The sequence below is a fragment of the Poecile atricapillus genome, chromosome 4 (genome assembly GCF_030490865.1).
Source record: "Poecile atricapillus isolate bPoeAtr1 chromosome 4, bPoeAtr1.hap1, whole genome shotgun sequence".
In the NCBI taxonomy this organism is placed as follows: domain Eukaryota; kingdom Metazoa; phylum Chordata; class Aves; order Passeriformes; family Paridae; genus Poecile; species Poecile atricapillus.
In genome coordinates, this window is record NC_081252.1 from 8,996,942 (window position 1) to 9,020,038 (window position 23,097).

Genomic DNA, 23,097 nt, shown 5'->3' on the forward strand with positions numbered 1-23,097 from the left:
AGCCACCTGAGGGGAATCTGCAAATGCCAGGTAAGGACCCACTCTCTGTGTCAGTTTAAGGAGAAGAGGGATGCAAAGGATGGGGTTCACCAGCTGCCAGGCTGAAGAGGGGAGGATTTCCCCTCACTATCCTGCAAAATAAAGCAGCAAGAGACACTTGCTAACACTGGCAAGCTTTGTGCTCATTCAGACTACTGCTTGACATTCCAGACTTCAGAGATTAATGGGCAAGCCAGAAATAACATTTCACCATTGTAGTACACACGGCAGGGATGATTGTGTGGCTTTTTCCTACCTTCAGGTCAGGTAATGGGATTAGAACAGGAAGAGAGAAGTGACATGCATCATAGGTAAACCACAGTCATCAATCTCTTCCTGTGGCAGCATAAAAAAAAAAAGTACAGTCACTCTAATAGGCTCTGGGATTCCCCATAATCAACTAGAACTTCAAACTTCCCTTTCTGAATTTATGTGGTTAGTACTAGAAACTTTTAATCAGCAGAGTGGAAGAGGAATTACGTGACAGACTACTGCACCTAAGAATTCCTCTCTTAGAAAGAAGAGATAAATGAAAGTGAAAATGTGCTTGGTGAACCATTTAAGACTTGAAAATAATTAACAAAAATAGAAAATAAGCACAAAAACTTCTTAACTTGCAAAACAGTTTTATTTCACACTTATACAAAGTTAAGACATTTTAAAACACAGTACTATAGATTACATCTATGGCCACCATGTTAACAGGGGACTTCTTGGGCCTCTGGAGCTTTACAGGATTTGAAAGTTTTGAAACCGATTGTCTATAAAGGATAAACTCTCCTGCAGAGCAACATAATCAGATAGCAGGCTGTGTATCACTGCTCTATAATTCAGAAAGAAATTTGGCTCTCCAGTAAGTTCTGGATTGACAGCAGATGCAAGAAATACTAAAGAAAATGAAGGTACTCCTAAAAGAACCACCCCAAAACCTGTGATGTGCAAAATGGATTTGGAGTGCATGGATCTAAGTATATTCAGGGCTCCACAGATGTCCATGGTGAGCTACTTTTCACTTCAGATGCAAATCCTCTCTGCAATGTAACTGTCAACAACACAAAATTTACTCTAGTGCACCATGGAACCAAACTTTTTAGTTTACCTGAAGGCCTGGACAGCAGCTTTGTAATGTCTGAGGAGTAAGAACAATGGCACAAGGTGTTGCCTGGTTATAAACAATAAACTTTGGTCACCCAGGTAGGTTACATTCAAGTTTCATTCTGTTTTCAGGTGATCAGATAAACACAACAACATCTACAGATGGCACACAGCTCCAAAGGAAGAACCAAATCTACATTGGCATTCCATTAAATCCAGAGACAACTTGCCAGAAGGAAAACAGTGTTTTGTACAGAAATACAGACAAATACGCAATTTAATTTAGAGTCTTTCATGGAAATAAACAACAGGAGACAAATACCAAAAGATAACCTCAAAAACCTTCAAAGGAATAAAAAATACTGTGCTTGTCCCTTCAATCAGTAGCCTTAGGGAAGGCAAAGTAGCCTTTCCCAGCAGCAGTGGGAATCTTCACATCTCAAGTGAAGTATCTTTTTGTTAAATAGTAAAACACAACGGTGTTTATCCAAAATGGCAATCAGGGAAGTTGTTATGGTGGAGGGGAAGGGACCCTGCCTTGCAGGCTCAGTTCATCCTTCCTTTTGACTTCTGCAGTATCTCATTTTGGCAGTTTTGGGTACTGCAGCTCTCTTTCTCCAATTATCTTTGTTGAAAAAGAGAAATAAACCAAAAAAATCTGTCCTTTCAGACTTTGTTCACATGGCAGAAAATATGCAGGAGGCACAAGCCCAGTTTTTAAGCCTTTTCCAGGTTATCTTTTGGACCAGCTGTATAGCAAGGCAACAAATACTAGTATAAGCTGGTTTTCTTCATGATTCTCAAAAATTCTTGCTCACTTACTTCTCCATCTCCATCTCGATCAGCTTCATCAATCATTTCCTACAAAACACAGTGTATGTTTGATCAGGCACTGGACTCTAAACACAAGATATTTCAGTCATCAAAACAACAATAAATCAGAGGCACTTCATGTGAAAACAACTATGTATTGTCTGCTTTTCATATTTCTGACCACTCAGCCCTTTTGGTATAGGACTAAATTCACACTCAATCCCTAGGAGCTACAGGAATTGTCTGTGCCTGTTAGAAAAGCTCTGGCAAATCAGAATGTACCTGAAGTTCTTCATCTGTTAAATTTTCTCCCAGCTCCTTGGCAACCCTTTTCAAGTTTTTGAATGAAATTTTTCCTGTGCCATCATCATCAAATAATCTGAAAGCTTTCAGGATTTCTTCTTTTGAATCCTTTTCGCTCTAAACCAAGAGTAAAGCGTATGTTAATCAGAAAACCCCTGACACTGAGATGTTCCTTTTTCTTATGCTGCCACAAGAATTTCTGCTAATAATTCCTACCATTTTTTGTGTCATCATAGCCAAAAAGTCTTCAAAGTTGATGGTGCCACTTCCTTCCTTGTCAATGTCTGCTATCATCTTCTTAATCTCTTCCTTCTTTGGCTCAAAGCCTAAGGCACGCATCGCAACCTGTCGCAAAACAAATTCTGTCAGGAGGCCACCAGAATTCTGGTCTAAGAGCTGAGCTAAAGCCTGTTTCATTTCCTTGTCCAGAACTCTAGTCACAGCTCACTGCCATGAAAACACTTTGGTGTCCTTCCTCTACCATCTTGCTCAACAATAGCAGTGTAAGTTTGGTATTCTTAAGATTGTCGTTTTTCCTACATGGTAGTGGAAATCCTTAGTTTATATCAGGCAGATGTAGCTCATGTTTCCAGGTTACAGATGCAGAAATTGAGCAGAGTGTGTGTGAAAAATCAAAGTAAAGGAGATAACTAAATTTAAAGTGTTCATGCTTACAAAAAAAAAAAAAAATCAAACACATTAAATCACAGGGAGACAACTGGGAATCATCTTCCCCCTTGTACTACTGTATGTATGCAAGTGCACACACACTGCCTGAATTATTACTGAAACATTGTTTTGTTCTTTTCTAAATTAAAAACCAGGTCATTTTTTGATTACATATATGCAAATATGGTTGCAACTTTCCTGAATGTGTGCAAAATCTGTGTTTAGTTCTCGGGTGAAGAAAATATTTGATATTCTGATACTCATCCTAGAAAACAAAAATTTACTTCCCAAGAACAAGCACCTTAATCATGAAACCTGAAACTGTTTAGTTTCTCTAATTCTCAGCTATTCAAAGCTGTCAGATTTAAATAGCCACACAGCAGAGAAGCCTGTCTGCTGTGAATCATTACATGCAGAGTGCACCCCAAATTCAGTCACGACAACAAGCCATTACTCTTCTTTGTACTCCAAAACTGTTTTAAAGTAGGGTTGGACAAACAGAAAAAACAGCTCCAATTTTGAGATCAAAGATATTTTCATCTCAGAGGAAAAATGAAAAAAAAAGTTTGAAAACCTTCAGCTCTTTTATGTCGATGCTTCCAGATCCATCAGTGTCAAACAAATCAAAAGCTTCTCTGATCTCCTGCTTTTGCTCTTCTGTAAGTTCAGGTTTCAGGCCACTTTTCTTCCGCTGGGCTGTACCTAAGCCAGGTTTTCTATAGTTGGATGCCTTCAGAAAGTGAAGGGAAGGACAATAAGAAACAGTACATTCCAGCGAGAATTTCAAATACACTAAATTATAAATGACATAATAACATTAAATAATAAATGGCATAAATAACATTAACGCTGTAGCAGAGGCATGAGACATTCCTTGCTGCAAGTGGTAGATATTGAGTCTCTATCTCAGCTTCCTTTAAGTTACTGTAGAAAGAAAAAAAAGAGATCGCTTCCCGGCTGTCCAGCGCTGTAAAACTTTTGCTTATTGCTAGCTTGCTATAATTAATAAAACTTTCCTTTGATTAAACTTTAACACTCTCTCGAGTGTATTTATAACAGGGAATGCAGATTTGGGCTTCTTGTTTTCTGTTTTAAACTGAAAGACTATCAATTAAAGGAATAATGCCAGAAAAAACAGGTGGGCAGCCTGAAAATGAGCACTCCACTGAGGTGACCACGACCCTCTGCACCTCCTGCCAGTTCCCTTCCCTGCAGGTTTACCTGAAAAATATGAGTACAACATCCTCACAGCTAAAGAGGGTGGTCTCTTAGGGTCTTGGCTGTAAACGAGACTCAAAATCAGCCACTCCTGCAGGGAAAAAAGTTTAAAGGGAGCTGTGTGGCTCCAGGCTGCCTGTCCATCGAGTAGATGTGGAGCCAGGCAGCAACATCCTGCAGGGGCAGTGAGATCAACACACAATCTGTCCCACAAGGAGAACTTTTATATATAGAATAATCTGCTTGTGCTGAGCTGGTGCATCATTATCCAGGACACTCCCGAGACCTTTCCTGTCTCTGGTGTAAGCCAGTGCAGCATAGAGTGTTCCTCCCCTCCTATAAAGCACGAAAAACACCTTCCTCAAGTATAGTTTTGTTTTTAAATCAGCAGCAGAGACATTTTCCCCCTGCAGTCCTTACTGCACAGGCTCGTGGAAGGAAAGGCAGGGCTTTATAAAAAACAAGCACAAAGCAAGGAATTTGTTACCTAGGTACTGCTGACCAGTCTCTTGCCTCTGCTGAATTGTTCCCATTTTTAGGGCTGGGATCTGTCTTTTCACTCGTAAGATTCCATTTTCTCGTATTTGTAAATGAAATTTCGTTTTTCACCGTGATTTGTCCCTCCCAGGTCGGACTGCAGAGCCATTTGTCTGGCTCACCCCTGACTTCCCTCTGCCATTAACACACCTATCAGCCTTCCACTCTTTATACGCTGCTCTGGGAAGCAGACGCACGAGGCCTCTTCCTGGCTACGGAGACTTTATCATTCCATTTATTTCACATACGACTTGTGCAAATCCCTTCCAGGTTCCACCTCCGGGCCCGGCCGGTGCCATTCCAACAACGCTGCGGTGGTCTGTCAGCTGTGCCAAGAAGAACCAGGCATGCCGAGAGCAGGCGACGTATTTTGCGAATCCCGGTGTTTTTCCGGGCGTGTTTTTCCCGCTGGAGTGGGGGGGCCTCTCCGAGGTGCGCTGTGCGAGTTAACCCGGCAGCAGCGACGGCCTGGGCAGGGGTGGAACCTGAATGGGGTTTGCACAAGGCGCGGTGGGAAGGGAGCCCGCGGCGGGGAGGGCGCGCTCACCATCCAGCCGGGAATGCCGCTCCGGGACGGGACCGGACGGGACGGCAGCTCCGCACCGCCTCGCGCAACCGACACGCGCCGCCCAGGCGGCCAATGAGCGGGCGGAACGAGCGCGGGGACCCGCCCCCCTCGCGGCGCCGGCCAATGGCGGCGCGGCGTGCCCGTGAGGGACAGCTGAGGGAGCGCGAGGGCGGGCCCGCCCGCGGGGCGTCTGAGGGAGCGGCGGCCGTGTCCAAGCAACTCCGTGTCCAGGGAAGCGCCGGGAGCGCCGGGAGCGCGGCCCCTCCGGTGAGACACCCGCACCGGCCCGCCGGGCACCCTCCGGCCCGCAGGAAGCGGCCAGGCCGCCGCCAGTGCAGTTCCGGTGTGTCCGCTCCGGGCGGCTTCCCCCCCCCGGCCGTGTGGGGCAGGCGGGCCGGGACGCGCTTCCTCTCCCTAGCAATACTGCGACGTAGTATTCAAGTGGGCTTTCGCTGTGTGGGACGGGAAAAACAAACAAACAGAAACAAAAAAAAAACGGAGCAAAACGCTTTTTTTGTTTTTGGAAATTTGGAATAGCTACGCAAAGGGGCCTTTAGGGAGCTGGAATAAATGATGTGAATAAATTTCAGTACCTGAAGGGAATTTATAGGAAAGATAAATAGGGGCAGAACTATTCGTTATTTATTTATTTATTCATTTATTTATTTATTTATTTAATAGTATATGATAATAATTTTTATTATATATTATATATTTATTATATTTTATAGTGACAGGACAAGGGGGGATGAGTTCAAACTGACAGCCGATTTAGGTTGGATGTTAGGAAGAAAGTCTTTATTGTGAGGGCGGTGACAGACTGGAACAGGTTGCCCAGAGAAGCTGTGGATTCCCCAAGCCTGGAAGTGGCCAAGGCCAGGTTGGATGTGGCTCTGAGCAACCTGGTCTGGTGGAAGGTGTCCCTGCCCATGGCAGGGGGCTTGGAACTGGATGAGCTTTAAGGTCCCTTCCCACCGAGACCATTCTGTGGTTTGAATCTGAGCATAAGAGGTGCAGGACTCAGGGTTCTCAATTCTTGTTGCGTTTACTTCATTATTCAAAAAGGGAGGTTTGTTTTAATCTGCCACGGGACCATGGTGTGGAAGAGATTTTGAGGGAAAGAAGATTTCTTTTTGGTGTGTTAAGAATGAATGGTTGGTCAAAACTTTAAAGTCTTGATAACTTCTAAGTTATGAAGAAGTGGCATTGCTTTTATTTCTCTTATGAAGTATTCGTGCATGCTAATTGACTAAACAGAATGTGGAATAAAATATGTTTTTCCAGACTTGAAGGTTAAAGTCAGTGGCATGACTGTTGTTACCAAGAAGGATCCGTGCAGAGCTGTTGAGTTTTGAACGTAATTTGTCCATTCTGCTCTAATGAACTTTTGCCCTAAGTAAGGCAAATAACAAATTCCAGGCATCAGGGCAGGAGGGAGGCGGTAGTTCCACACAACCTGTACTGCTGGAAGTGTAAGAAACCATGGGAATTAACAGCTCTTTACTATCAGCCAGCCAGAAACAATTCCATTTTAACAGTGCCCCATTTCAACAGCTCTGCCCATTGATTTCTCGTAATAAGTGTGCAGGAGGAAGACCTGCTTTATACAGAGGAAAGCTGTGTTCAGGGGTAGACTGTTAAATTAATGTTTTGGTGATTGGTGCTCTGGTGTGGTGAGGATGGGGCAGTAATTTGTGATCTGTTCACAGATGCTGCCCACCGCCCATGGCTTTCAGGGATGTGAATACCAGGAGACACATTGGACTCCAGCAACTCTCATCCTTAGCATCCCCTGGGAGAACATTTCTGGGACCAATGAAATCACATAAATTCATTGTGGATGAAAGCACCAACCAGAGCAGATTGATTTGTTCTGCTGTTAGACTGATTGAGAGTTTGGATTTGACAAGTGCTGTTGGACAGCTTCTTCATGAAACCATCCAGGCTCAGAACAAGGAGTTTAAGACTGGGATGAGCACCCTGTTGTTCCTGGTAGGGGCGTGGAGCAATGCTGTGGTGGAGTGCCTCCAGCAGAATGTTCCTGTTCCAGCAATAGTGTCTGTGATGTCTGAGGGGTTGAACTCTTGCTGTGAGAGAGTCCAGTGTCTTCAGATACCAATACATGATGTAAAGAAAGAGCTTTGTTCTAGCAGAGTTAGGCCAAAGGCTTTTGAAAGCAGAACTGGCCAAATTGGATGTGATGGTCTCACACATCCTTGGAATTTGCTGTGTTTTCAGAGAGATATTTCTGCAACAGAAGTAATTCCAATAAATTCTTGTTCCCATCAAGGAGATGATTGTAATTTTAACAAATGCCTGTTTTCACCCTTGTCTGGCTTTGGTTCAGCAGCTTCTGTTGTCAAAGCAGTGGGTGACAGAAGTTCATCTACGCTGTCTGGAAGTGGTGTTACTGCATCCAGCTGTATCACACGGAAGCTAACCCACAGCAGACACTTCAGCACTCTAGGGAAAAGCCATTTCTCAAGTCAGCAGGATAATTTTCAGGGATACCTTTCAGGACCACCAGCAGATCCATGTGGATGTTGTGGTTTAGGACACCTGGCAATGGCTCTGAGCCATGGAAACCAGAGCAGTGTGAAACTGCTACAAGGCATTGCTGCTTATCAGCAAGAGAGAGCAGAGTGCGGTGGCTCTTCCCAGATTAATATTGCAGAGATTGTGACGTGCTGTGTGCTGGGCCTGCCTGAGAGCTATTCCTGTGTCTCCCCGGGCTTTGTCACATTAGTGTCACCAGAGCAAGCCACAGTCATCAAACACCTTGCAGACAAACCCCTCCGGATTCTGCTGATGGATGGTGACCTCTCGGAGCGGTACCGACACTTAGGTTTTAACAGACCACGTAATGTAAGGACCGTATTGGAGCATCCCAACCCACAGGGAGGCAGGGTGGGAGACTCGTGGCTAAGCAGAATGTCGGATATTCTGATGAGCTTTGAAGTAAACCTGGTTTTGGTCAAAGGAAGCGTGTGCAAGAACTTCATGGAAAGGTGCATCGCCAGCAGGATACTGGTAATCGGCTGCGTGTCCCGGGATGTGCTGTGTGCCTTTGGGGCGGCCACTGGTGCCCAGGCAGTGACGTACCTGAGCCAGCTGAACGCTTCCCGTATCGGGAATGGGGCCTGGGCGGAGCTGTGGGCGCCCAGCGATGGGCGTGCGGTGGATCTGGGCGAGCTGGTGCCGGCGCGGATCAGCGCGGGAGGCATCGCCCTGCTCACGGCCGTGCTCACCACTGCCCTGCCTTGCAAGGCGCAGCTCCTCGAAGACCAGTTCTGGACTTTGCTGTATCGACTCCATCACGCTCTAAAGGACGGGAGGGTTTTCCCTGGGGGCGGTGCGGTGGAGCTCCTGTGCCTCAGTCACATCCAGGCGCTCGAAGGGCAGCCCGGGCGACCGGGAAACGACAGAGTTGTGACAGAGTTTCCCAGTCCCTGGCTGGCAGAGTACAAATCTGTTGTGCTCCAGGCACTGGCAAGTGGCTGGAAGCGGTACCTCGCCGTGGTCCTGTGTAATACTGCGAAGGCCAGCTCGGAGCTGGAAGCAGGTGCCTTAGTGGATCACCACCTCCAGAAAGCAGCGGCCTGTGGTTCTCCCTCAGCTTATATTTTGGAAGAGATTAGGAGAGGTGGAGTGCTCAGGGGTGGCTGCGATCCCTTTCCTGACCAGGTCACAGATTTAAAGGTTTGTGATAACGTTGCAGCCAAGACAGAGGCGTGGAGGAGAGCTCTGGACCTGGTGCTGCTGGTGCTTCAGACTGATGCCGAAATTATCACAGGCCCCAGAAGGAATCAGATCCTGAACTCATCTGTCTCGAACGAATTTATGTTTTTATAGGATTTTCAGGATTTGTAAGTCCATGAGTCAGTGGGAGAAGCCCAGATGCAAGCTAATGATTTTATAAAGCAAACAGTGAGATGAGATTGTGACTTCAGAATGTAACAGCAGAAGTCAGAATGAGAGACAGTCACAAGGTAATTTTTTATTTCTAGAAATGGGAAATAAATAACAAAAACCACTTGTGGGCTTACCTCTAACTCAGGCCATACATTTCTGGCTAATGGTATTGCCTGTATGGATGTCTCCTAATGTTTTCTGAAGAAAGGTGGAGATCACCTACATAACGTTGCTGTACTTCTGTTAAATGAAAGAATATAATGTAATTATTTCTTAATTAATACCTTGTTCTTAATTTTTGTAGGTTGCAAACATAAAAGTTAGACTTGAAATAATGTGAGTGTTACATTTTATACTGAGAGATTGTAGGAATAAATTCTATTTTTGCATATTTATATGGTCCATACATCTCCGATTTCCCAATATATACCCTCTGGAATTTCTCTGGTTTTGACCAATTCAGGCTGAATCCTTCATTTCGGTATTACAGACTGGATGCATCTCTACACGAAATTTTCTTTTACATTGCCAGCTGGATTTTTAGATAATTTCCATGGGGTCTTTCAGCTGTCTTTGCAGAGAGGAAAATGTTGCTGTAAGTTTTAGGTGTTGGCTGACAACTGGGAAAGAGTCTATCATGGTGATTGAGGCACGATATTTTTGCTGTGTTACAGCACTGACAGTTTGAAAGCTGGGCACTGGAGACCTGGCACTTCATTGCAAGAGAGAGGTGTGTAACTATGGAGATATTTTTTTCTGAACTTGGCATTCTGAGTCACACTGAAAGTGAAATGTCTCACCAGTCTGGTGAAAATAGAATGGAAAACAAATGGAAATGGTGATGCTAAAGAGGATCCTTGCATTCAAGAGCTTTCTTATTAAAATGCTCATGGCTGGCAGCACAGATAATGAAATTCATCCATAAATAAGGTTTATTGGGTCTGTCTTTGGATTAAAGTCATGTTACGTCTCTGACTTGAAACTAAATATTCTGGTTTTCTGACAGATCCTAGAATTTGGTGGATTTTGGCAAAATACTGTAGAGGTTTCTAATTTTAATTTGGAACAGTAGTTCCTAGAAGCATAAGACTCTCGTTAGATTACAGTTTTGATCATCCTGCTATTTTCATCATTAATTGGTTGGCAGATTGATGTGTAGCTGCTTGGCCACACTCTTGATGTACCAAGACATGGGAGAGAAAGAGTCTGGTAGATCAAAAGAGGCAAAAGGAGCTGGGGGCTGTTAAGAGAGGATTAAATGGAAACACAACATATAAATAAATGTAAACAGACTCTGCTGCTCTGCAAATGTTTGCAGCTTTGCACTGTTTTTCTTGAGCCTCCTGTGCTGAGCATTGCATAACCCTTATTCCCAGGAAAAGATCCACTTGGACTTTATTTGAATAATAGAGTGAAGTGTGTTATGGAAAATCTGCAGACAGGAATTGTATTGAGGTGGTCCAACATCTATTTATGGGACTTTTAGACACTGGGAGCTGACGCACCAAATGTTGAGAAAGTCCAAAATGATGTAATTTTTCCAATCAGGCTTTTAAAAAGCACATAATGATAAATTTAAATGTTGTGATGCCAAAACCAGGACAAGAGATTTTCAAAAAAGCTGTCAGAAGCTACATTTTGATTAATTAATGCCCGTTCTTCTACAGGCCAACAAAATGGAACATTTTATAAACTGGGTAGTTCTGGGTTACTTAAAATTCTCTCTTTGATAAGCACAGATTACCATGCAAGCTCTCCTCAAGGCATCCTCTCCTGCAAGTTGGAATACAACATACTGGTGTGGCTCCCTCAGCCTCAGATCTCCTGAAGCTCTCCGCACCACGGAATGGAGATCCCGTGCCTGTGTGCCATGGCGCTCGGCACAGAAACGATTTCAACATCTGCCACAGGCAATTCCAGCTCCTTCCAGGCAGAGGCTCCTCCTCTGGACATAAAGGCTGTTTGTGTAGAGCTTGGTGTGATGGCAGAGTTAAGCTTTTACATGTGATGTGCTTGGGAAATTGGGAAATGCCTGAGATTTCAGGGAGTTGGCACATCTTGCTCCCCGCTGGAACCAAGCCGCAGTCAGGTGCCTTGTTTCTCTCTTGCATCCCGGTATCATCATTCCCAGCTCACTCCGCCTTCTGTTTAGGGCTGATGGCATTGTATTTCATATTTCTCTCTATAAAACAAATTTTTAGGCCTCTGCTCCTTGAGGATTTCCTGAAATGTAGTAGAGGTCTTCTTAATCATAGCAACCAGACCCTTGTCCCAAGCTGAGCCAGCCTGGAGGGCACAGCCACCTGCAAATTCCATCCCCGTAAGGGACATGGACCAGTGATGAGTGGCTGTCAGGAGGTACCTGAGAGTTTGCCTGCCACCAGGTGTGCTGAAAATGTGAGCTGGGAAATGTAGGAGACTGTGTGTACCTACAGCAGTCCCCAGGTGAGCAAAGGAGTGACTCTGGGAGGGTGAGGAGAAAACTGTTCAGACTGTTTGCTTGCACTGAACTCCTTTAGATATCCCAGACCCTGGCTGATGGAGAGGCTGGGAGAACATTTTCCTTTTTTTTTAGAGGAGAGAGTTGGAGAGGGCAATCGAATCTAGGAGAAAAGTTATGGAGTGACAAGAGATTTTCAGCTCTGCTTACAAGGATGAGGTGACTGGCAGGCCTGAGTCATCCCATCAGTCACACTGCCAGCAAAAAATCCTTCTGAAGAATGGGAGGAACTGACCTTCTTCCATGCAGAGCAGGTTGGCTTTCCCATAACCAACTCAGGCAGGACATCTACAGGAGCTGAACCAACATCACCAGGTATCAAGTGAATGAAATGTCTTGTAACTGGTTTGGGTTTTTTTATTTTGTTTATTTGTTTGGGGTTTTTTTTTGTTTATTTTTTATCTTCTTGTGTGTAAACTCTATAAAATTCCTGTGTAAACTCCCTGTTACATGAAACTGCCAAATTCAAATGGGGCTGAGCTGCTGCTTCAAGAATGAACTTGCTGTTCTGGAGCCAGCTGAGTTGCCAGGACTGCTGTGAACAGCAGGCACTTCTGGGAGTAACAGAGACCCATTACAAGCCTGACAATTTGTTTTACCCAGTTTTATCCCTCTCTCTCTGTAGATCAGCAGCCCTTTTGAGATAATTTCACACCAGCACAGTCAGAGCATAGTTTGTATGACATAATTAGGAAAAATTGAAAAATTACAAACTTAATTCTGCCACTTGCCACCAGCATTGTTGCATTAATTAACCATTTATTGCAAAGCTGCAGGACCAAGACCTTTCTTTTCTAACCAAACATGAATAGTTCTGAAGTCTTAAAGGGCTTTTTCTTTGCAGATAATGCTGCTCCAAGACCTAATGTCCACAGGGATGCTTCCAGCCCAGGTGACAGAGGAGGGAGAACAGCTCAGCCGCATGCACAAACCAGAGACTGGGTTTGATGCTGAATAGTGGGAGGGAGAAAAGAACACACCTCTCTGTTTTGGCTTCCTACCTGTTTATTCTGCTCATAATACCCATTTCTGTAGATTTTTGGAAGGCACCCACACTGGTGCTTCTGCTGATTTTGATGCTGGTTTGCTGTGAGTACTGGGATTCAGCTTGTTGCATTGTGTCCCTGAAAACTCTGCAGGGACAAGGGCAGTTTGGGGCAGAGATGCAGAATGGGAGGAGAGGGTAGCTCCCCAATTTCTCCTTCCACATCAGGCCCTGGGTGACCCCTGGGGAGTGGCTTCATGTCACATTTGTTCCAAGCCTGAGTTCCGCAGCACCGTTCCCAGCAGCCATGTGTTCCCATGCTGAGATGTGTTTGGGAGGAGTCTTTCTCAGAGGGTGGAAAGAAAGGCTGGGCCATGATCATGCACAGATGGTGAAAGAGCTCATGAGAAGGGGGAGAAACCAAGGGCTGTATTTGGTTTCCCTGCCTAGCAGAGATTCAAAACAAAAAAGTGTTTAGTTCAAAAGGAATTCTTTCCTTGGGGACTAAGTGCTACTCCAAACAATAGGATTATTTTTCCATTATTGCAGGAGTAGTAAAGATAGCATGCAGTTTTTATTTAGAAGTAATGGGAAGATTCTCCCTGTGTTTTATTCCAGCTGAAATAGAATGGGGTTTATTGCTATTCAAAACTTTCATCCACTGTGTTGTGAGACCAAATACTTAACCAGCATTGCAGATTTGGAGAGATGACTAAAAATAACATAGTTGGTGAACTTACTTATTTCCAAGGTGTAATTTGAGTCACTGCTTTCACTGACTACACTTCAAAACAAAACAAAACCAAACAACAAACACTTCCTATTTGTAGGGACTGGAGAGCCAGAATAACCTCAGAGGAGTTGTATAAAATAATTTTTATTTATATATGTACATATATTCACACATTCTGGAGCAGAACAGTTTCTCAATCAGCAACGTTAATCTACAGTGTAGTCATACAACTCTGAACTAATTCACCTCCTGTTAATGTCAAAGAAAATCATCAAAATACCTCTTTTTTTAGAATAGCTATTATCAGTAATTTTTAATTTTTTTTTTCAAAAGAGCCTTATAGAAAAAGGATCCCTCCAGTAAACTGAAAGGAATTGTGTCTTTTTGAGGTGTTAATTCCTATATTCCATCTGCTGCTCCCTGCATTTGCAGTTCTGCCTGTGAGTCACAGCTTCAGGATATGCCTGTACCAGTTCTAGGGGAAGTGAGTGCAATTCCACATGTGTAATTCCATATCAGTATGGAATCAAATCAGTCTTTGATTCCCTACATTAATGAAAATTAACTGGTACACCTGCAGCAATACAGATATGTTGATTAGATCAGGTTAATTAGCTGGCAAAACCCTGCTATTACAACATTATTCCATCTCCCTGAGTATTCCATACTCAAGGTAAGGGGCAGTCATTGCGCAGTACCTCTCACTGCCCTTCATCTCTTGATTTATGTGAGCACTGTTTAAGTAACCACCTCAACCATCCCACCCAAATTCTGCTGCAAGGGTGCTTGCTTTCTGGAGCTGTTCAGCTGGGACAAAGCTGGACATGTTGCTGATGGCTGCCAGAAGCCAGGAAAGTCGCATGTCATTGGCAGTAAGAGCTTTACTGGAACTGAAGCCCAAATCTCTCATTGTTTATCTGAAGTACCAGGCAGTTAACTTGAAAAATGGTCATTTATTGTGACCCTGGCTGTGCAATTATTCAGGCTGGTAATTGACATCTCAAACACAAAAGCAGTGCTGTAAAGAAGCACTGAGAATTGCCAAATGACAGAGCAGTAATTGCCATACACGGAGTTACTGTGGCTAATTTGGGAACTGCTCTCACATCTCAGCTCCAGTGCTGGATACTCAGGACTGTTTCCCAGCAGAGCTTGAGGAGGACCTCTGGCCTCCCAGATTCCTCCCACAGCCATTCATAAGGCCAGTGAATCTGTGGAAGAAGAGAGAATTTTCGAAGCCAGGAGAGGCTGGAGGAAATCCAGTGTCTCTTACTTGTTCACGTCTCATTATTAAACAGACTTCTTATTATTCAAGTGCTGAAGAAAGGCCTTCCAAAAATGCAGGAGCTAATTTAAAAGACTTTTGTCTGTGCCAGGAGGTCCTGCTTGAATTAACTGTGTTTGCTCACCTTGGATGGGAATTCCCAGATGCTTTTGCTGATGTGCGTGTTTGACAAGATGTAATTTCCCCAAAATGTTATTCTCAGGAGACTGGAGGGGAAGGGGAAATCACACTTTGGTCCTGAGTTAATACAGGCATCAATCCCTTTCTCATTAAAAACATCAGTGAAGTTTCCATGGATTTGGGGAGTTGGTCCCTGAGAAACTGAATTTTGCAAAACCATGATTGTCCTTTTTTCCCTCTTCCAAATACTGGCAAAGGGTGACTTTTGGATATTTCCTAGTGGCAAGAAATGTAAAATTGAAGATTGCAAATGATGAGGAGTGCAACCTTCATTAAAAGCCACTCTCTCTCAGATGAACCTCTAATAAGCTCTGGTAGCAATAACCATTGGTCAAGGATGACATGGAAAACATTTCCTTCAGAGATGCAATAGGTTGAGCCATGCTATCCACTAAAGAATTTAAAGAACTTGAAGAAATAGAAGAATATTAAAGAATTTAATAAATTGGAGGTTTAGAAGCCCAGCATCCCTAGGTTAAGGGATGCCTCCTGCAGGGAGCGTCACTTAGGAAGAACAGTCAGCTTTGGAAACAGGCATATCCAGGTCTGTCAATCCATTTCTTATCTTAAAACTACAAACTCTGTAGAGAAGAAACTCTTTACTCTGTTCAGTATGGTACATAACACAACGAGGCATTGGATAATCATAAGGAGTCAGAATTATTGTAGGAATGAATAAATGTTTGATGTCATCAAAGATGTGGTTTCTTTACCTCAGAAGCAATTTCCTTGATTTGCAAAGCTGATAGAATTTCTCTAAAAGCCTTCTCACGTGGCCATACACAATTCCTGCAAGTCTGAACTTCTTAAGGATAGTATCAGTAGCTCTTGGAGAGTAAACTTTGTAATAGTAAATAGTAAACTTTGACAATAACACAGTAGCTCTTTTTTGGAATGTGGGGTGAAGATTAAACCACAGCAGTTATTATGTGCCAAGCAGAGCTCTGAATGGTCCTACAACACACAGTGCAAACTCAGTGGAGCAGAACAGTTCCTCTACATCCGAGCTGGCATGTTGGCAGGATGGAAGGAATGTTGTCTTCTCAAATGCCTGGGAAATGAAGTGAGACCACAGTGTGCGGGGCTGGAGTTTCACTAATTCTTTTTAACATCTCTTTGAAAGAATTACCCATAATCTGCAGTGGCTTTGTTTGCATGCCATCTCTTTATTTATGGCTTTAATATTAATCTCCAGAGTAGAGTCTCTGTTTGTCTTGGTCAGACAAAAGTGTTGGAAGTTGCCCCTTGTCACGTTTCCTGTATTGCTGATGCAGTGCTGGGTCAGGTAGATTTGTAGCAATGGTTTTAATGTTGCAAGCAAAAAATGAACCGAATTTATTGCTGCAGGTTTGAGGAAAATCCTTCCTTCTCCTCTTTGGTTTAGTTGGGGTTGTTTTGGTTGTGGTTTATTTTTTTAAGTGGAAACTTAAAATGCTTTTTTAGAATTGTGCTTTCATCTGTGTCTGCCTCTTCCCCTGCTCTGTTTGCTCTTGAGTCCCCAAAATTAGCAAGAGTAATGTTCTAGTTTGCAGTGCAGTAGGAAAGAATAACTTGACTTTCTAAAATGTAATAAACAGTGCAAGACCTGGAACATGTACAAAACCTTCAGACAAGGTGAAAGCCCCCAGAAGAATACTTCTATTCAAAATGTCTGGGGATGTCTGCAAGTACTGCCAGCAGCTTAAGTCTTGTCCTTTTCCTTTCCAAACATGTGTATTAGGTTTTCCTTTAAAAATACATACTGTATCCCTGAACTCTTCCACCCTCCCAGTCAAAGAAGGTAGTATTTCCTTTAGACCACGTTGATTCACACATAAAATAAAAGCTGTGAGACATTATTTTGGTCCTGGTTGTTTCCCTCTTGTGATACTGATGGAAAACAGTCTCTTTGAAATAGTCAAGCTTTAAAACCACCAATCATCTTTAGTTATTCAGGGTTACCTGGCTCAACATGTCAGGAATTCAAGGGGCTCAAATCCAGTTCTACCTGACCTGATCCAGCTCTGTTTAAAATGTCCTTTATCCTCTGGGGCCTGTCTGTGCTATACAGCAAATCTTACAAATCTGTACATTGCACTTTATTTCTTCATTGTGTTTTGGTTTTGAATGGAACTAATGATGGTCTTCCCTCCTCTTGTTTTTTGTTTTTTGGTTTTTTTTACAACAAAATACCTGCTTTGCAGACAGGGAAAAATGTTTTAGTTGTTTTTTGTGTAGGAAGCTCAGCTACAGACTTACCTTTCTATAATGCCTGCAGGTTAAATCAATGAAGATAAAGCCCTTACATCACACAATCAGTTCTGTACCTGTGTTTCTAAATTCACATGGGATCACTTAGAATAATGTCTAGCAGATCTGGGTAATTTGTTCCTTAAATATGAGCTTTGTCATTATTTTGGGGTCAAATATGATGGAGTGAGAGACTGTCTGTTGTTTAATGTGTCATCTCTTCCACCTGGGTGACACCCATCTGTTTGAGTGTCCCAAGCAGAGGCTAATTTTGTAGCTGTGCTGTTGCCAGCAGCCTGAGAAGGATTCTTTGTGGCATTTATTTACTTACTTTTGTCTTAAAATCACTGCTGATTACGGCCTGAGTTTCTCTTTGTGGTCAGATGAGAGCAACAACAAATATTCCACTGAAATTTAACTTACTGGGAAGGAGCCATAAGTGGTCTAGGATTTATTCTTGGATTGTTTTGCTGTGTCACCATCCTTTATTAGCTGGCAATTTCCTGTTCATCAATGACAAAGCAGTCAAACAGCATATCCTCTGCAGTGGAGGTTGTCCCTACATGAGTAGTTTTTTGTATTTAAAGTCTAGGAAACAGAGAATTCTTCCTAGGCCTAAAAAATGTGTGTGGAAGGAAGGGATTAATATTAAGATGATGGCCTCATCATCTGATTTGGCCTCTTAAATCCTTCTGGGAAGTGCCAGGTCCAGAAATTCCCCCAATTAATTTTCTTACAATCCCCTCTGTATTCTGCTTCTAACAAAGTCCTGTGAGAATGACTACAACAGATGAGAAAATTAACTGAGATTTGAATCACATTTGAAGTTGGCAGGAAAGTGAGGGGCTTAAAGCCAAGCTCCACAACATGCTCAAATACAGAATATTTGGGATCAAGAGCCCTGTGTTTGCTTCTGAGGAGAACTAGGGCTGCTTGTGATTTGCTGCAATCAATCAGGACTTTGCATTCCCATCAAAGAAATGTCACTGGGAATGAAGTGCATGGAAGGGGGAGTCAGCCTGGAGGCTTGCCTGGGGAACAGCACAGCTGTGGCTGGGACCCCCTTCCTGCTGTTATCTGGAGTGTGTCTGGAAAATATCATGGATCCATTTCTTGTTGCTGTTGTTTTGTTTGGGTTTTTTTTTAGTGAGTTGGTTAGCAGAGGTTGGCTGCAGTTGATAATAGGGATGCCTGTGAGAACCGTGTTACCTGCTCAAACATAATTCTGAATGCATTAATTACATACTGCTGAAATTTCACACCATAACTGCAGATCAATGTTATGTTACAGCCTTTGCAGTAAACTGAAGCAGCTCATTTCCACAACAAATTTTGGAGACAAGTAACCACTTGAAGCCTAAAACTGTTCCATTGTCATTACTACTCTTTGTTTTCATTTCTAAATCTTGCAATTAGTGTTCTTAAAAAAATAATAAATAAAGCAAAAGGCAAATACAGACCATCTGTGAAACAGAAAGAAATTGTTAAAAGCTGCATCCACGAGGATCTCTGGGAAGAGTGCCACGACACAACTAAGCATTCAGTCAGCATGATATAATTACAAATTAAACATCTCTAAAACAAATTCCAAATTGAAAATAAAAATCCATTCTGCTACTTTCTTTGTGGTAGAGGATCATATTAATCTCAGTTCTAGAAATTACCACCTATCCTCCTGTGAACTGCAAGGTCTGTGGGGTTGCATGCCCTCCACAGGTGGGGTTTTTTGGAGGGGGCACCTCATGGGGAATTGCTCAAATCCATGTTTCATTCAAGAGACTGAGTTCAGGAGATTTAGAGCAAGTGTGGAGCTTGCTGCATTTTTTAGAGCTCTGAGATAACAGCAGGTAATGACATTCTGTGTTGATGGCATATAGGTGCCTCTTGTTCCTGGAGGTAATTTATTCAGCTCATATCAACTGGATTCATTTAAATAAAGGGCCATTGACAATGATATCTTGAGACATAATAATTTTACACTTAACTAGAACACAGGCTCCAATATGTTCTCATTTCTTGCTTTTATCTAAAGAAACATTTTGCTGGCTTAAGCCAGACTGGATCTGATGGCTCTTGGGACTCCTGAGGTAAAAGTGCTTTCAACAAAGTCATCTAAGTATTTGTAATGACAACTTATGTTAGTGTTTACTGCTGTATTTGCAAGAGGAACAAATGGAAACTTTAGTCCTTGAAAAAGAAAAGCCAATAGAAGAATTCTGTAAATAAATTAAATTGATGATGACACAATGTTTAAAATTATTGCTGAACAATTTTGTCATTTAAGCCAGACTCTTTTTCTAGGCATGCCCTGCCTTTCATAGAAAAGTGTTACCCTCAGTTTTAGAGGTTAGATCTGTATGTTATATAGGTCTGTCCTTTGCATCAAAACCAGAACTGCTTCTAAGAACTGAAGATGACTGTAATGAAACAAAAATCTCCAGAACAAAATTTCTCCATGAAGATCAGATTAATCCTGACACTGAATAAACAAATTAGTTTCTCAGGGAAGTTCAAAGTAGCTGCAAGAAAATGGTTTGACCTGTCAGGCACAAAATAGTGCACCAAACACAGCACAGTTTTTGGAACCTTCCTAATTTAAACCGAAAGAAAAATCCTCTACCTCATATATATAATTCTAAATGAATAATCAGTTCTTAAGATGTTTGGAATAGGAAAAACTGAATTTTCTGCTTTGAAGAGGAGCATAAATCAATGGCTTCTAAGGGAAGGCTCATCAGAGTTTCCTTTGGACATTTGCAACCAATGAAGAAGTCCTTGGTAAACACAAATACTGCAATAAATATAAAAATTCAAGCTTTTTTGCTTGCTGATCCAATGTTTTGTTCTTCCCTTGTGACACTGTCATAGAAATAGAAACTTTGTATTTCATTGTGAATTTCTTTACTTGTTTTTGGAACTTCAGCCTTAAATTTTTCTTAGAGTTTTCAATACCTCTGAAGGGAGATGATTTAATTACAGAATTCTGTGTGATGTGCATTGTAAGCTTTACTCTGGTCACAAAAGCTCCTTTTTCTGATTGCAATTGTCACCTGTGTATTTCTTTAACAGAGAGATTGTCTGGGGAAATAATTGCCATTATTTATATCCAGTCTGTTCATCTCCATACTTCCACTTCTCAGCTCTTCCCTCATGTCCAAGGTGTGTTAAATCAGGAAGTCTCAGCACTGCTGTTATCTGATCTGTGCTTCCTGGCTTTCCACTGTCTGAGAAATCATTCCCTGGATAAAGTGCTTTCTGGAATAAGCCTTCTGTGCCTCATGGTATAAAGAGCAGCAGCAGCAGCAGCAGCCCGGAACTGTTGTGCTTAGTCAACTTAAAATGACAGATGCTGTTGATAACAATTAGAACTCATTAAAACCAAGTCCACTGGTGGCTCTTATGGAGTACCTACTTGCTCACTGGTTATTTAATTGCTGTACAGACTGTCAAGCAGACAACAACAGCACTGACTGGAGAGACACTATAAATCCAACTGACTTCCCTCATTTTCAATCCTCCAGAGACTGCTGACAAAATTATTGAGATTCTTCCTCCTCCAGTGAATAAGAAATGCTGAGTAAAAGGATATTACATAAATTGGCTGACATTTGGAGTGGACTAGCTAATTCTCATTGCCTCGTGTGTGGTGGCTGTGTGTGTATGTGCACATGTGCCTGGTATTGTCAATGAGCTCCCTGCCCACTCCCCTCTGCTCCCAGCAGGCTGCTGGGAGGCTGAATTTTGGGGGTTACGTAAGAGACAGTCTAGGAAAACATCCCAACCATTTGGAATTTACCCTCGGCACTAACCTCTTTCCTCCATTGTGTCATGCACTTAAAAAAAATTATTTTTTGTTTAGTGGCGTGACAGGGATGTGTCTCATCTGAAAAAATGAGGTCTGTCTGTCGTGGGCAGGGAGCTGGGTGTATTGACTTTTGCAAATTGACTTTTGCTCACTTCTGCTTTCCATGGGCTGTGGCTGCAGTCCCTGGAGTCAAAACTCTCTCCTTTCTCTAACAGCTGGGAGTTGAAGATCAGCAAGGGCAATCGTGCAGCAAAGGGAGAGCAAAGTGAGCTGTTAGGGCTGTATCTTCACCCTACTGGCAGCTGCTTCCTGGGAAGGGGCTAGCAGCAGGTGCTGTGTTTACAAACATTTCTGACAAATCATCTCCCTTGAAAAGTAACATAAAGTAATGCCATAAAAATACTTTATGGCCAGTGAAGATGGGGTCATTCCTCGTTTTAATAGACTGATGTGAAAATCAAATAAAATACATCCTAGTGAAAGCGCATTTCACCAGGAACATCACTTGTTTACTATGTGTAAACCTCCTCTGAGCTGTGCTCATTCTGAATGCTGCTTCATATTCCTGCAAATTTGTAAGGAGTTTTATCCAACAAGTTTTGGTTGACCTGTCTTGTAACACCAGAAGCACATGCCAGTACATTTTTCTTATACTACTTTGGGACAGTGCAACGTTACTTTACTACATGTGATTTTTCTCTGGTGGCCTAGAACCTTAATCCTGATTCCACTCAAGTTTCATAGCAAAGATCTTAGTAATAATTTTGTTTTCTTTTAAAAGTGGTTGGGATCAGACCTCTGGGCACTGCCTCTGCTTTGTAATGTTCTGCTTTGAATTTCTTAAACATTCTGCTCTCCATCTTTTGCAGGTTGAAATGAATGAGAGTTCAGCTCTGTACAACAAAGGAGAATTACAGCTGAATTCCTCCCAGTCCCACTGCTTTTCATATGCTAAAATCAATAGATTGGATTCAGGCAGGAGGTAAGCAAATGCAACTCCTTTGTTTATGCTCATTTGTACCACACCTGGATTCTGGCCAGTTCCATCCAGTCTCCTGTGATAATTGCATACAGTTTGTTCCAGCCTTTTCATCCCATTGCTTACAATGCTCACGATTGGCCTTTCTTGCCTGTAGCCATCCTGGAGAAAAGACTCGTGTCTGAGAGGTAATGTAATCGTGTTTTCAATTATCCCCTGTGGGAGCAATCCAAACATCATAATATAAGCTAAACTCTTTTTTTTGAAGATGGTGCACAAAGCTCATGTAAAGAAACTGAAATAAGAATAAAGACTATTCAGTGCTGATCTATTTTGTATGTGAGTGGAAGAACAAAGGTACCCTGCTTCATTCCTCCTAACAACCAAACCTGTTCACTTCTGTTGTCTCCTACACAGGATATAGCAACACACAAGCTGCAGCTTTTTTCCTAGGCCACTACAAATTTGATGTGGTGTCTTGGGCAGGTGGCAGCCAAAAAGCATTTGTTTATCCCTTCATAATTTTCAGGGGCCTATTTCAGAAAAAAATTACTTCCATCTGCTGAGTACAGTTGCGTAAAAAAAAAAAAAATTAAAAAAAATAAGTTGGGTAGAGTTACAAATTCTGCTTTTTACTTTTTTTTTTTTACACAAATCACTTCATCATTATTTCTGTCACATTTCTACTCCATTGTCCTTACTGCACATCCTAGACCCAGGCAGTTTCCCACATGTGATGCACAGAGCCAGGATTTCTAGTGAGAGCTGGCTGGGAACTCAAATGTCTTAGAAACAATGGCTGCCATCATCACTTCAAAGAGCCCAATAGGTTTTTAAGGGATTTGGATCGAGGCCTGAACTGACTCCAGAGTGCTGAGATGCTTTATTGGTGCTTAATTTGGAGAGTATGGGAGATGTCTGGAAATCAACTGTTGAAAATGGCAGGCAGAAGAGGGATACCCTAAAACATCAGTTCCTTTAGAAGCTTATGCTCAAGGTATTGAAGGTGAGAGTATAATGAAGAATGTCAGGAAAGATTTGTCATCAACAACTCCAGTGACAGGAATTTAATTGTAGTCATCCCCTAAGCTGGAAAAAAGTTTCAGAAGGAGCTCCCAAATAGGTCCAGTTGACTCCTGAAATGCTAATTGTGAAATGTGTGTGTCTGGCAGTCGAGTGGTGCTGGCCAGGCTGCTCTAGACATGGGATCAGGTTGGTTCAGAATAATAGCTGAACTAATTGTGTAA

At 42.5% G+C, this 23,097-nt stretch overlaps 2 protein-coding genes across 3 annotated transcripts; one reads left to right on the top strand and one right to left on the bottom strand.

The window, feature by feature from the left end:
- Positions 1–645: 645 nt before the first annotated feature.
- Positions 646–5,346, bottom strand: LOC131579270 (centrin-2). 2 transcript variants are annotated; one of them, XM_058838950.1, is made up of 5 exons: positions 5,222–5,346; positions 3,494–3,649; positions 2,467–2,595; positions 2,230–2,367; positions 646–1,995 (listed from the first exon to the last, which is right to left on the bottom strand). In XM_058838950.1, the coding sequence occupies exons 1-5, from the start codon at positions 5,222–5,224 to the stop codon at positions 1,906–1,908; spliced, it is 516 nt and encodes a 171-aa protein (XP_058694933.1). In that variant the 5' UTR covers positions 5,225–5,346; the 3' UTR covers positions 646–1,905. The 2 variants fall into 2 exon arrangements, with proteins under 2 accessions (XP_058694933.1, XP_058694934.1); XM_058838951.1 differs by lacking the exon at positions 5,222–5,346 and adding an exon at positions 4,825–5,168.
- An 83-nt stretch (positions 5,347–5,429) lies between these two features.
- BBS12 (Bardet-Biedl syndrome 12) lies at positions 5,430–9,517 on the top strand. The gene is made up of 2 exons (XM_058837977.1): positions 5,430–5,509; positions 6,952–9,517. The coding sequence occupies exon 2, from the start codon at positions 6,968–6,970 to the stop codon at positions 9,092–9,094; it is 2,127 nt and encodes a 708-aa protein (XP_058693960.1). The 5' UTR covers positions 5,430–5,509; positions 6,952–6,967; the 3' UTR covers positions 9,095–9,517.
- The last annotated feature ends 13,580 nt before the right edge of the window (positions 9,518–23,097 follow it).

What these genes read in the sequence shown, in the direction of transcription:
- LOC131579270 (XM_058838950.1), bottom strand. An exon ending in CTATGATGACACAAAAAATG is followed by an intron (nt 2,368 to 2,466) that starts GTAGGAATTATT and finishes CTCTTGGTTTAG; the next exon opens with AGCGAAAAGGATTCAAAAGA. An exon ending in TAACAGATGAAGAACTTCAG is followed by an intron (nt 1,996 to 2,229) that starts GTACATTCTGAT and finishes TGTGTTTTGTAG; the next exon opens with GAAATGATTGATGAAGCTGA.
- BBS12 (XM_058837977.1), top strand. Translation starts at nt 6,968, where the DNA reads ATGGCTTTCAGGGATGTGAATACCAGGAGACACATTGGACTCCAGCAA.